The following is a 15200-nucleotide window of genomic DNA, read 5'->3' as shown; positions in this document are numbered from 1 at the left end:
TATAGGACTGCTATAACATGTACATGTGAACATCGTATTTTGGTTGCAATCGGCCGCGCCAAACGTATATAAATATATGTATATATATATATCGACTCTGTTAGCCGGTTCAGTGATCTCAGTTTCTTTACTCTTATATGTTTGTAAGTTGTGCATTTTTTGCTTTAAAAAATGATTGAATTATGTTGTTCTTATCTTCCGGTTACGGTTTTTATGCCTTTAGTAAATCTGCATGCAATATTTGTGGAGTTATCACAATTTAAAAGTTGTTTAAGTGCAGCTAAGCCTAACTAATTTTATGCTGGCGGATATGTTTGTTTACATTTCAAACTTGGTAAAATAGCCGATTTGTTGCCAATCTAGAGAAACTAAGCTTCGCAACAACAAAGATAACGCCTTCTTTTATTATTGCGAATTAAATCATGTTTAATCCATTCTGGAATGTATTCGAGGAAATAAGTGTTTAAGATTTACTTCGTAATTTTTAATATACATATTTTGAGTTTTTATGTATTTTTGCCTTGTCGCCAAGTGAGAACTGAATTCATTGAATGAGAAATACTGAATCGTCTATGAAAAACTGTTTCTTTTTTGTTTTGTTTGCTTAATATCTTTTATACATCGTTTTAGATTTATTATAGCATTTGAATAGAACATGTGGCAACGATTAGATAATTCTTCAAACGATATAAATTTATATGCATGCTGAATTATAATATGAACGAAATATAACGCTGTTAAGTGAACTTAGCGCCAGAGTGTCTCTATGGTAAACAAATATAGTGAATTTTAGAGATTGATTTTAATTTATTGTATTTTATGCGCTATCGACGAAGTAGATTTAATTTAATCCAATAAGTTTAAATTAAATGCAAGGGAAAATGCGTATAATTTAATATTCCGTCCAAGGAAGTCATGGGGTGTACACATAAGGTTTTTTTCTTCTAGCATGTGAGGTCTGGATATCCGCTGGCCTGTACTTTATTCTTCTATACGCTGAGATACAAATTTAGACCATAACTGCAGTAGGATGTTTTATTGTTGCTGAAAATATAGTATGAGTTTAATCTTTCATTGTGTTAGCATCATATAAATGTGCCTTCTTTTATTGGATGTCAGGTAGTATGGTTTCATCAATTCAGATAACTTTATGCATTAGAGTTATTTAATTAATATATTTCGAATTAAGACATGTGTAAACATCGAGCGTTTAAATATATGCATGTACAACTAATTGTTAATGTTGTTAAAATTAAATTTATTATATGCAGCACATGCTGAAAAATCAAATATTTATGGCCAAATCCAGGAGAATAGAAAAATAAAAATAAAGCTTTTAATATCCATATTGCACATTACGCAGCGAGAAATTTTTCGTCACTTAATAATAATAATAACTGTGGCACATAACTCATAAGATATTTAAGAATGAAAAGGGAAATTTTGTGTCACTTTGTGTTAGAGGAAGAAAGAATAAGTTTACTCTCATCGTAGATAAATTTATGCACAAATGTACTAAGAAAGAGGCCAAAACGGGTTTAAAAATTTTATTTTGAAGAAGATGCTCCTTGAAGAATACATACCAGCTTTCAAATTTTACATGTAATAATTTGCGCCATCCTTCAATAATAAAACCAAATTATATAACTACTACAACCATGTATCGTAAGAAAGTAGTAAAAAATGGTTTCTGAAAATTTGATTTATTAATTTTTCTACCAAATCCGGCACTTATTTTGTCGATTCATAGCTGAATCTGATGAGCAGCGAAATTCTTTGGCAAATTCTGGTAGATTAGACATAGCTCCGTTTACTCTGAAATTTAAAACATAATTTTCAATGTTGTACTCTGGATATGATTTCAGTTATCTAGTACTGTTCTTAAAAAAGTAGTTGATAAAAAATACTTCAAAAAGTATTTTTTACTTTTTTCCAGATAGGAAATATTCAGAATGATAAATTCAGAATAATATGTAAAATTTGAAGGGAAATGCAATGTTTTCTGTTCAAAATAATTTTGATAGTCGTTTGAGAAAACTTTGTTTAAATTCTCTGCCAGTAGTTTTGAAATATATTAATATTAGAACTGCTTAATTAATATATTTCAAATGATGAGATGCAAAGATAGAACACTTAAATATATGGGACTGCTTAAATTTGGGATTAAATGCAACGGCATATATTTAAGCATATACGCATGACACTCACCTGAACTGTCCTGGGCTATGGTCGTCATACTGAAGAAAATACATAAGATGCTCTGGTAGGTTTTTCTCACAATAGATCTAGAAGAGTTTAATGTAATACTTATTTTTTCTAGAAGTCCTCATGTTTTCAATAAGTCAGATATAAATGTTACTAAAAATATATATTTATGTTGTTTAGGCATCTATTGATAATTATACTAGTAAATTTATTGTTCGCATATGTTCATAGAATGTAAGGCTTCTCAGTTTCACAAATATTAAATATTTCATACCTATCAAGTAAATTCGTGAGTTTGAGATTTTCTCCACTTAGTTTATAACCCTTGTTTTACGCTGGTATCCAAAATGAGGAGAATTTTCATATTTGTTTGATTATCTCCACAACTAATGAGCAGATTTTAATGACATTTGATATGGACATAAGTTGATAGAATACAAAACGATACCATGCAGCAGTCACGGTACACATGCATGATCGTTCATAAGACTCTTGGAAGCTGGAAGGTCTAAAACCGAGCTTGCAAGGTAGAAAGAGGATAATAGAAGATAAGATTCTCCTCTAACAGTCATACAGCTCTCAGAACGGAACTTTCTGTAATAAATGACCCAATTTATGAATTCTTGGGGCAGCCATTCTTACTCACGCAGCAACGTTCTTTTCAGGTCGTGGAAATATCTGGGTTGAGAAAGGCTGGTTGCTCTCTCACTTGCATATCAGACATGTGCACAGGACATAAGATCTAGTTCTAGATCTGTCTGGCAATCCAGCTGGCTAACAGCCTTACTTTCAGAAAATCTCTCACTGGATTAGTTCTAAGCGGAAGATGGTTGTCATTCATAAAAATGAGCTGAGGGTCACCTGCAACGGCTAAAATGCGAACATAGAATTTTGTTGTTTATGCTGCTTGTGTAGACGTTATTTTATACATGAGCTGTTTATAAACTTGAAGTTAAATGAAATGCTTATAGAATGGTGCTAAATGCAGTAGAATAAAGTAGAAAGCTATAAGAAGAACCATTTGCACTTCGAAGCTAAGGTTCACAAGCTAATTCTTACACTATTTCGAAAACTTTGATTGTTATACTAGTTTCAGAGTTATAAAGGATGTTACAGATCCAGTATCATTTCATATGTTTAGAGGAACGGTTTTGCATATTTTGAAAAATTTAAAGTAAATCATTTGATCAAATGTTTTCTGGTCAGAAGTAATATCTAGCTGCTAATCCTAGATATACTAGATATACAAGGCTTCTTATATCTACTATACTAGATATACAAGACTTACTTGTGCTGCGCTGATGAAGAACAGCTGATTTGGTGTATACTTCAATCCTGGTAGCATTTTCTCTGTTTTGTGAATTCTCACCCACGACTGATAGGCCTGCAGAAATTTAAGGCGCGATTAACAAATAATATATTGTAAATAACAGTATGGCGGAAAACATAACTGGCATTCATTTTTGTGTGAAGAAGTAAGCATTCATAGTCTTCTCTCATAAGATAAATAAAGTTGTTTGAAAAATTTAGGTTTTTATTGCTCTCATTTTTAAAATTAACCATAGAAACTACTTGTTCCAACGCTTCGTTTAGTTTTTTAGCATTGTCTTTACGACAAGTACTTATCGTAGCAGAAAACAGTGATAAAATATTGTTTTTGCATTAAGACTTGCATCTATAATGTCTGTAACTGATTACATCATAGATACTGCTCCGTCGGTACAAATAACGACACCTTGATCCCATGATGGTTTTAAAGCATTCAAATATGATGTTATCGCGTCACTTAAGTCCTGGACAGTAGCACTTTACAAAAGTTCTTTGCAACATAAAAATTGATTTATTTTCCTCTGTTAATAAAGCCTAAAAAGAGGGGCGACTTGCCACATATATAATTTGATTCGTGTAGTTGCAATGCAAAGGGGATACTAACAAGTGCACCCGCGACTGGTCTTTTAATACTGCAAGACATGCTTTAAATTTGTCTGCAAACTGCATCATGAGATAGCGTAATCTTCAAAATTTCCCTCTTTGTCTCTTCCTCAAATTAAATTGTCACTATTTCACAACAGACAAGTAAAATGTGAGATTCTGCTGTCGCGTGTGGCTTTGATTTAATGCTACTAATTTAGTAATTTTATACGACGTAAATTGAGTATTATCGTTTACTTTCACTGTTCTTTTAAATTGTCTTCTTTGCCTACCTTATGATTTTAAAAGCCTTTAGAAATATTCTTTATTTTTTGATGAAAGATTTTTATATCCAATCAAAAAAAAAAAAAAAAAAAAAAATGATACTTTCATTTAATGAACACCGTCGCGCTATTGGCATTCCACGTACACAGCATAGAAGAGTTGGACATTGTATTTACGGTTCGGGTCAATCAGAATTTTATCTGTTTTTCGTCATAGAAGCAAATAGAGTTTCAAATTGGTTTCTTAATTTTTATCTCTTCTGCATCGTCTTCAGTTCCAGTAATACTAGTCGTAGCATTGGCATCACTAATATCAAGGAGATTTCTTTATGATGAAATTATCCATTGCTTATAAAAGTGTTTATGAAACATATAAAAGTAATTGATAATATGATGGAAGACTTTAATTCAAAATTCAAAGATAGCATTACTGGAAATAAGCTAAATAAACCACATTGATTGCTCAGAATTCAAATGTGAACAACACAGGCACACCAATGTATCACACTGTAAAATTAAAATGAACTGGCTTACCGGTGGAGAGACGTCCCCTTTTGTTTGGTGAAAAGTACACTGCACTGTTAACTCGAAGTCCAGAATCGATCATAATCCTTTCAACCCTTTGATACACTCCCTTTCCTTAAGTTCTAGCCTCCTTATTCTTAACACCCCTTTTTGTTATCCAGCCTTTTTTATTCCGTTATGTTCCCTTTTGTCAAAACTTTCATTAATACTATCAACTTTCAGATTCCCTTCCCGGATACCTGCACATGCAGCCCCTTCTCTGACAATCACTATGACATAATCTGCATGATTGTTTCATAAAACTAGTGTATGACATCATTTCCCACAGTAATAAGATGTGTATTAAGTTCACATACTGCATACATAACACTAAAACATTTAATTGACATTCGCGCTTTCTGATTACAATCTCATACAAAAATTATTTTACATTTTATTGATATTTCTTTAGAAGCAATTTTTAACTGTGTATTTGAATTTTTCGTGAAACACTTGAAGTGGCTGCATGAAGCACTAATGTTCCGCTAACCACGGACTGAGAATCATAGATATAGAGACAGTATAGATCCAAGGATCTATGACTTCCGCGGAGCCACTCGACGCTGGCAAATGTGGAAGAGTTATAATTCTTGAATCGTCTTATTAGAGCTCTTTTACTCTTTGCATTAATGCTTCTCGCATCGCCTTTGCAGTTCAACCCATAAGACATCGCTGGGAGCGATCCTCCGGTAAAACACGAAAGCTTTGAACAACTGCGAGGACATAAATTAACAACCACTCCACATTCACCACAGATCTATTCTCTGTAATAGTATCAGAGTTGGTGCACTTCAGGTTTGCATTGATCAGAAGAAGCTTCATTTGCACACACGTTTTACGAAACTAAAATTTCGCGTTAAGGAACATGAAGCGTATGTTAGAAAAATAAAAGTCCTCTGTTGTTTTTCTGTTCTACTTAAGGACCCTAATTCTAATACATATTTGCCTTCAGCCTTTAAGGAAATTATGTTTTAGTTCTCGTTTCTCAATAGATGACACCGATAGTTTAACTCCTGTCCATCCATTCTTATTTTATCTTTTCATTTGCGCTTTGTTATACATTTGCTCTTTGGCAGCTGAGGATGATGGTTCGATAAAAACCATCGAGACTAGTCCTGTGAAAATTTGCAAATATGACGCTGATTTTTATTGTTTGACTTTTAAATGAATACTCTTTCGGCGTGTTATTTTATCTTAGTTAATGGGTATTATATTCAAGTATAAAACAGTGGGTAATATATTCAAGTATATTACCCACATTCACCCTCGCAACGGCTGCAGAGCGGTCGACGCGCGAGCAAATTTTTCATTATCGACAAAAATCTTTTAAAAAATTGAGTTATTAAAAATGTGTTAAATAGTGAATTGTGCGAAAGTCGAAGCCCGACTGTAACTTGTTTTGATGCAACTAACAGGAACCGAATCCGAGATGAGTCATGGTAACCTTCTAACGATTAACTTTTGAAGATATACAACAATAACTACATTCAATAAATACGTTCTATTTTATTACACTTTAGTTAAATTTAACATTTAGTAAAATTTCTGTGTTAAACCTTTGATTACATTGCTAGTAATCTTCTATATTTCTGAACTTAATGTTTCCTTTCACAGAGTATTTTAATTACTCGTATATTTACATTGCATTAAATTTTTGTTCTTTATATTTTGAATTCGGCGCAATTTTACGGTTTCTTAAATTTCGAACAATTTTCTTACCAAATAAGCTGCTTTTAAACCTGCATTGTCAGCAATGTTATCGGGTTGTGTATTAAGGCCATTTACCTGAAAAAGATATTATTGTTTCAATTAAAGTAGAACTCTAAAATTCCGGACTAGCTGAGATAAGAACTTATCTTGATAATAAAAAATTCTGCGTAGTTGGGTTACCTACATTTCCTATACCTAAAGTACACATTCAATAATGTAGGTTAGAACGTTTTATTTTTTTTTTCAGTTGTATTATATCTGAATGAATAGTATATAGTTAAAAAAAGTAAGATATTTTTCTGAAAAATAAAGTATAAAATCCATTTTCTTTAAATTATTACTTTTTGTTTGCCTAAGCGAGTAAACAACTTTTATTTCAAGCAAATAAAACATCAAAAGTAAACTTTATTTACATAAACATTTATTTTGCTTTAAACTTTTATTCACTGAAATAAAAATAATAATAAAAAAAAAGAATTTATTATTATGGATCTAAAACGAAATGCAACATGTTTTTATCCAACATAAATTTAAGCAAGTTATTATTTCTTATTATGGGAACAATATTATTAGCAAACATATTATTAAATTTGAATTTTTAAATTAGAAGGATGGTTGGTTAATTGTTATTTTGGTACTAAACTTCAGTCGTTATTTACACTAAACGGGGCGTAATAGACTAAACACAGCATTATTAGATAAAGTATTAGATTAAGATAATTATAATTATTAGATAAAACATTATTAGATAAAGTATTAGAAGATAAAGTAATAGCATTATTAGTAAAGTTATTAAAATCTACATTACCATGAAACCAAAGATGGCGATATATACTGATAAAATTATAAAATATTATTATTATTTTTTATGTACAAAATGTCTTCGAAATAACCAGGATATGTATATGACGCCGTGGATTTTTATAACAATCAATGAAAGAGTTTTCAATAAGCCCAGAACTACGAAATTCTTTCATATTGTTACGGATTCGGTACTTAAAAAGCTAATGTTAGTTCAATTATAAATTAATTGGTTTTATTTCCCGCGCAGTGCAGCGCGTGACGAATATTAAAAGAAGAAAGCTAAGCCGGAAAATTAAAAATACAAGAGCGCGTGCATTAAATAAATAAATATCTCTTTTTGATTTCGAGAAAGTACTGGAAAATTCTAGCGCGTGATTTTAAAAGCTTATAAAAGGAGGAAAACATCTCAGTTTGTAGTAGTTGCTTAGTTTGTTGTTGTTTAGAAAACTGCTCTTGTTGATTGTAGCGAATTCGCGGATTAGCGTTCTTTAGCTGTTTTGAATTACGTTCTATTGGACATTTGAGTAGTTAAAAGATAACTACTGTGAGATATTGTAAATACTGCATGATAATTTGAGAAAATTTAAGCATTTTTGTTATGATAATAATAAATTTTTGTTCATTTTTCATCGGACTTGTGCATTCATTTCATAACGAACCCGTACGCACGCAACAATTTTTGGTGTCAGGAGTGGGGTTTGAATGCCAATAACAAGAGCGATGGAAGAGCAATTAAGGCAGTTAATATCAGCCTTTGCCTCATTTAAAGAAGAAATGCAATTGGGCCAGGAATCCGTTAAGGACGAAATGAAAGCCGTTCAAGCTGGTCAAGAAAAGATTGAAGCATGTCAAGAAGAAATGAAAAGAGAAATTACCTGCATAATAGAAAGTAAATTTGAATCTATGGAAGGGAGAATTGACACAGTTGAAAATAAAGTTGGACAAATTGAAGAAAAAGTTTCTTTCGTAAAAGATCAAATTGAAGAAAGAGTTTCTTCGGTGAAAGAAGAAATAGAAAAAAAGTTTCTCCTGTAAAAGAACATATAGAAGGGAGAGTTTCGGCTGTGGAGGAACGAATTGAAGGAAGAGTTTGTGCCGTCCAACACCAAATCGAACAACAAATTGATGAGAGAGTTTCTGCAGTTGCCAAAGAAATGGAAACTTATTAAGAAAGAAATTCGTAGCGACGGCAGGGAGCAAGAGTGATGATTTTAAATTCTTACCGATGCCTGCTCGTCCATTTCTGAAGCTATCCATATATGATGGGAAGACATCCTGGCAAGTGTACAAGACCCAGTTTTCTATCGTTGCGGATGCGAATGAATGGGATTCCCAAGCTAAGGCCTGTCATCTCGCCGCTTCTTTAAGAGCCGACGCAGCGGATATCCTTCAGACTCTTCCCGAAAACAAAAGGTTAGATTTCGAAGCTCTTTCCGGCGCCTTGGAGCTGCGCTTTGGAGAGAAGTGTTTAAAAGACTACAGCAGGCTCCAATTAAAATCTCGTCAACAGAAGCCTACCGAAACACTTCAGGAGCTCGCCACGGATGTTGAAAGGCTGTCCCATCACGCCTTTTTGGAGTGCCCGACAGAAACAAGGGAAATCCTGTCCCTGCAATACTTCATCGATGGAATCTGGGATCCCGAAATACAGAAGGCTCTACGAATGGCAGATGTAAAGGATGTAAAAAGCGCTCTGTTGTACGCCGTGAAATTGGAGGCAGCCCAGCAAGCAACTCTTAGAGATCGCTACCCAGCCAGAGCTGTGCGAGTCCACGACCCAGGGGACCAATTGATGGCTCGTTTAGATGATTTATCCAGACAAGTCGATGCTTTGATAAGGAGTAGCAGTGAGAACAAAGTGGCTGTAAGGTGTTGGAGATGTGGTTCTGAAGGTCACCTACGACGGCATTGCAGAACACCCCAGGAGCACGGATAATAAAACGGATGAGTTGACAAGACCAGTGAATGCTTTAAGACGGAATAGTGGTGAAACGAAACCGACCCTAAAGTGCTGGAATTGCGGTGTTGAAGGCCACCTACGAAGGAACTGCAGAACTCCCCAGAGCACGGAAAATAAGGCATACGATTTAAACAGACAATTAAATGCCACGGGAAGGAAAAGGACTGACAAGAAACCAAAGTGCTGGAACTGTGGAGCTGAAGGCCACGTACGAAAGAATTGCAGAACACCCCAGGGTACGAAAATTGAGACAATTTCTGAGCAACGACGCAGGAAACAAATTAATGACCATATCAAGGAACGGAGGTTGCCAGATAATGAAAAACCCTGTTTTAAAGCGCTTAAGATCTCTATAGTGAGTGGCAACAATAACGGACTGTCCATCAATGGGAATATCGATGGAGTTCCTTGCAATATGATCATTGACACAGGAGCTAATGTTACCATCATTAGGAAAGATTTAGCTGAATAGTTTAAAGATAAACTTATTTGGACGCCATCCTGTGTTACCCTTCAGACTGCGTCTGGTGACAAGATCGACATAACTGGGAAGTTAAACGTAAACATCACGTCTGGAAGTGCCGCCTACTATCACACGGCATATGTGGCGGATATTACAGATCCATGCATACTCGGATTGGACTTTTTAAGGAAATACAATTTTTCCTTAGATTTCAAAAACAATAAGCTGCTTTCAGCATCTGATGGCATGACTATCCATCCTCAAAAGGGATCCTCGCCTGGAAATGTCGACGCCTTGTCCGAAAGATCGAGCTCGGGAAGCTGCCGAAATCATACCAGGGTCGAAAAGAAACGCAAGACTACCAGCTATTCTCCATCTCAGAAGCTCTTTGGTCAAGACCTTCGTCTGCCTTGTGACCGCCTGTTTAGTCGCCCTACGGATGCCCCTTCATCGCCTGAGGAACACATCCAAGATGCCCAGGCCCGGTTTGAGAGGATGCATCGTTCTGCACGAAAGCAAGTCAACTTGGCGACGGAGAAAATGAAGACCCGATGCGACACAAGAGCTACTAGACATAGATCTAACAAAGGAGACAAGGTGTGGTTGTGGAACCCGATTCAACGATAAAGACTGAGTCCTAAATTACAGTCACCTTCGGATGGTCCATATACAGTGCTGAACACGAATGACGTCGTGGTTCGGATCCGTGAATCTTCGAACTCTTACGACAGGTTAGCTCATTACTATGGCCATAGTACGTAATGTAAATAATTGTAAATAGTGTAAGACCATGGTCCTTTTTGCTTCTAAATGTGTATTTAATAATTGATTTGTATTTTGCATTTGATTTGTATTTTGTATTTGATTTGTTTTATTTATTGCATTTATTGTTCATGTTGTTTATTATTGTAATGTAATGCTTATTTTTGCATTCATGCTTTAGTTGTAAGTTTGGCTTCCAGTCCAGGGATTGTACTGCCCGGGACGTGCAGTCCTTGGAAAGGGGGCAGTGTTACGGATTCGGTACTTAAAAAGCTAATGTTAGTTCAATTATAAATTAACTGGTTTTATTTCCCGCGCAGTGCAGCGCGTGACGAATATTAAAAGAAGAAAGCTAAGCCGGAAAATTAAAAATACAAGAGCGCGTGCATTAAATAAATAAATATCTCTTTTTGATTTCGAGAAAGTACTGGAAAATTCTAGCGCGTGATTTTAAAAGCTTATAAAAGGAGGAAAACATCTCAGTTTGTAGTAGTTGCTTAGTTTGTTGTTGTTTAGAAAACTGCTCTTGTTGATTGTAGCGAATTAGCGTTCTTTAGCTGTTTTGAATTACGTTCTATTGGACATTTGAGTAGTTAAAAGATAACTACTGTGAGATATTGTAATACTGCATGATAATTTGAGAAAATTTAAGCATTTTTGTTATGATAATAATAAATTTTTGTTCATTTTTCATCGGACTTGTGCATTCATTTCATAACGAACCCGTACGCACGCAACAATATGTTATCCAAACGATAAATGGGCTTTAACAAAGAACGATGACGAATTTTTTTAAGCGACATATTTAATATTATTTTTAACTAATTTATAATTTAATTTTTTTTTTCATGAGCTTGCTTGGAAAAGCGATTTCTAGGATGGTACATCAGCTCTAAGTGAGCTCTAATGTGAACTCTAATTCTCCTTTCAGTACAAATTCGTAATTTAGTTATTAATTTGTTTATGAATATCCTTTCCTAATGCTGAAATGAATTTTTTGAGAAGATATTAGGTTTAATTCTATGAAATTATTTTGAATTTTTATAACTGCACTGTTGCTAATTTTTCTATATTACACCATATTTCTGTAGGATAAAATTTTGCATCTAAATTACATACTTTTCTCTTTTTAACTTCGTTTTTCCTTTGTCATACTCTTTTGTTTCCAATGCATGAATAAGAAATCATAAAATCGGACTAACTTTTAGAATTATTTGCAACAAAATTTGATGTGTTGTTTATATATATTTTCAGTTTTAAATTTTATTATATTTCTTTCAGCATCTATTAGTTGATTCCTTTACTTTAAGTATTATTATCCATAATGTTATATTCTTTCTTCCCTTAAAATGAATGCTTCCTTTTAAAGGATGCATTTCTTTGCTTGCGTGGATTCATATCTTTTCAATAATATCGCTTTTTTCTTCTTATGTTGTTTCTGTATGACATAATTGTGTACAGAATGTATGTGTTGAAAGAAACTTTTGAACTTTGAAACCCCGTTGTGAGATGTTAGCAGAAATGTAACACTCCGCCTTGCTTCCGAGTTTTACTCAGCAGTAATATATTTATATTAATAACAGTGTAAAATACAAACGGCATGGACATATATATATAAATTTAGAAAGGCGGCAAAATCGATTATTCTGCTACTGGTGTTTTGTGTATTTGAAACATATCTTTTAGTAATAGGAAAATCGAAGAATAAAATACATACCTGAAACGGTCTCGTCATTTTAAATTGTTCCAGCGAAGGTTTAAAACTTTTACTGCAATATATTTGGGAACTAAATGCTGAATAATGCACATTGCAAACTGATACAAAGGTCAGAAGTCAGAAGAAGACAAATATTATTACTGTGATAGAATAAAAAAAATGGAGAAATTGTATAGTATTTTTCAAAAAGCAACACCATCATTAGTGACCTATAACGACATAAATCTCTCTGGATTATCATTATAGTTATTAAAAGATTAAATAGGAGTGTTATTACATAAAGATATTTCCTTCCACTTTTATTGTTATGTATAGCACTTCTGTTGTGTTTTATTGTTAAACGTTATTGAAGAATCTTGTGACAGCCAATTCAGGAATGACTGTTTCAGAAAGATTAATTTTAAATATGCTTCTACTTAATGATGTTTAAGTGAGATATCCAAATAAAAGATTTTTGAGCTAATTACAAATTAACGTTGAAACATTTTCTTACACCTGGTCATACACACACATACATATAGATTAACACAAAAATTTGTTTAGACTTTTTGAAAATTAAATTAATGAAGTTTATTCTTTTTTAATTTATTCTTCTTATCTCCTTCGTAATTAAAAAATTATTTCTTTAATTACATTTAATTTTATCACATCCCGTGTCTTGGTTTAAAAAACTTTTACCTCGGAATCGCACTTTCTTCTCTGAAGACATTTCTGTCTCTCGTAAAATTACCTTTGATTTTTGGCACTGTGAAAAATGTATGAAAATTCTTGTGAATAGTTTATGAGGCACAAATCTTTCATTCAATCCCATATTGTATACCATCATTAATAATCAATGATTCAATTCCATATTGCATACCATCATTAATAATCAATGATTCAATTCCATATTGCATACCATCATTAATAATCATTGATTTAATTCGATAGTAACAATACCTAGTGAAAACAATTAAGAAATCAGTATTCACTTGCAAAATTTCGAATTGAAATTTTCCTTCTTCTCATGTGTATTTTCGTGATGTTAATCTGTTTCGGTTCATCGATAGGGTAGCTGTCCACTATGGCAGCAGCATACCAGACATATAAGCCTTGGCGGCGGATTATCTATTTCATTACTCCCTAAATCTCTCTGAATTATCATTAGCTTAGATTACGTACAAGTGCAGAGGCCACCTATTTTTTACCCTGAGCAAGTAGTTAAAAGCTCCTGATAGCTCCTATTTAGATTAACAATGTCATTCTGAGGCCCACTGTGCTGTTCTGGTTCCGAGGTGCAATTGTTATCTGGTGCAACCATGGAGAAAAGAACCTTCGTGGATGCAATCTACATCGCAAACTCTACCGCCGCGGTCTGTGTCACCGATTGTTCCATCTTATAGCTTGAACTTGGACCGGTGGGGCATTTAATGTGTACATTGCGTACGATATGACTATATGTCATCACATTTGGCCATTCGTTGCTTAGAGATACAACCCCTGCACTTTATTTCCTTTTTAACGCACATTCACATGCAGGTTACAATAGGATTACGCTTACGCTAAATTTGAGCATAGAATTAATCAATTAGCAATTTAAGCGGTTATTTGGCTAATCCGTGTTTTACAGTTGTTGAGCTATGGATTATCAGAAAGGGAAATTAAAAAAGTCAAGGGTCATCTGAATGTTACATAATTGGTAAATCGCGTGAGAACTTGGCAGTCTTGAGAGCATAAGGAAAACTGTTACTATTATATAGCGTTTCAATTACTGTTAATATCCTATGAGTCAGCTGGCTTGAAATTTTGACAAGAATGATGTGTTAAGTTTTGAGACGAAACTGAGAGTGCGCGCGGGAAAGACATATTTCATTATAAAGTGGCAGAAGTGCAGACATGTAAACAAAAAGTGTTTGCTATCACTTTCTTTTGAATCGCTTTTGTTTTTAGACATTGTTGATAGTTTTTATGTTAAAAATTACTTTATGGTCATTTTCCAACTTTTTTCGCTTATTTATCGGAGTTTTGATACGTTCATTTTCTATTTGGATAAGTATTTTATTTATTTTTTTGCAAATTGATTTTTTGCAGATTGAATGTTTGCAGATTGAAAATTAGAGAGAGGTGGCGTTGTTAGTTTTCAGAGGTTCAAATAATTTTAAAATATTTAATTTCGATATCTCTGCTAATTTGGGACGAACAGAAACATATCTAGTATGCCAGATGAAGTTGTCATACAGGGATCAGATTCTAACACTCCTTGGAAAAGTTTGAGTCTGACAGTAATAAAACAACTTTTTAAAAGCTATATTTACTGTATTTTTACACTTAATTTTTAGTTTATAAATTAAAATTGTTCATATGTGCCAAAGGCTGTTAACTATAACTTAACATACACTAAATTTCCATCTTTCGTTCTGATTAGTACGTTTAATATTTTTGCCTAAGTTATCACTTTTTTAATTCATTCCATTGCCTATTTGTTAAAATTTAATTTAAGTAATTACTTCTTCTTGAGGTTGAGTTTGTTAGATATCAGACAGCTCTGCTAAATGGCATTTTGTGCCAAACGCACCAACCCCAATGCTTCCTAGCTTCATTTGTTTGGGTCGCCCACTTTGTTCATAAAGTCTAACAGCCCCTAAGAGCTCAGGTGTAACTCTTTAATACTGAGAATACCTAAAGTATTCAACGTTATCAGAAGTTCAAAGTCAGTAGCCTGTTCCTTGGCTCAGGCAAACTGTGTTCGCAAGTAGGTTCCCGCGCTTTTGGCGCTACCCAGGGATATCGTTGTGCCGTTTTTCGAACTTTTTGATTTCCGAATTCTTGAGTAAAAGGCAT

General features: G+C 33.7%; 1 protein-coding gene across 2 annotated transcripts in view; it reads right to left on the bottom strand.

Annotated features, from left to right (window-relative positions):
• Positions 1 to 1533: 1533 nt before the first annotated feature.
• LOC118180522 (neprilysin-2-like) overlaps positions 1534 to 15200 on the bottom strand; it is a 113390-nt gene continuing 99723 nt past the window's right edge. For both annotated transcript variants that reach the window (XM_085810885.1, XM_085810894.1), the window contains 4 exons: positions 6684 to 6749; positions 3494 to 3589; positions 2209 to 2285; positions 1534 to 1815 (listed from right to left, as the gene is read on the bottom strand). In XM_085810885.1, coding sequence (XP_085667011.1) covers positions 1716 to 1815; positions 2209 to 2285; positions 3494 to 3589; positions 6684 to 6749 — 339 coding nt within the window. In that variant the 3' untranslated portion in view covers positions 1534 to 1715. The remainder of the gene's footprint in view (positions 1816 to 2208; positions 2286 to 3493; positions 3590 to 6683; positions 6750 to 15200) is intronic.

Source organism: Stegodyphus dumicola, chromosome 1 (assembly GCF_044657685.1).
Source record: "Stegodyphus dumicola isolate Sdum_Otavi_A_Nest chromosome 1, ASM4465768v1".
NCBI lineage: Eukaryota > Metazoa > Arthropoda > Arachnida > Araneae > Eresidae > Stegodyphus > Stegodyphus dumicola.
Note: the sequence above shows the minus strand (reverse complement) of the source record. Positions and strands in the feature narration are given on the sequence as shown.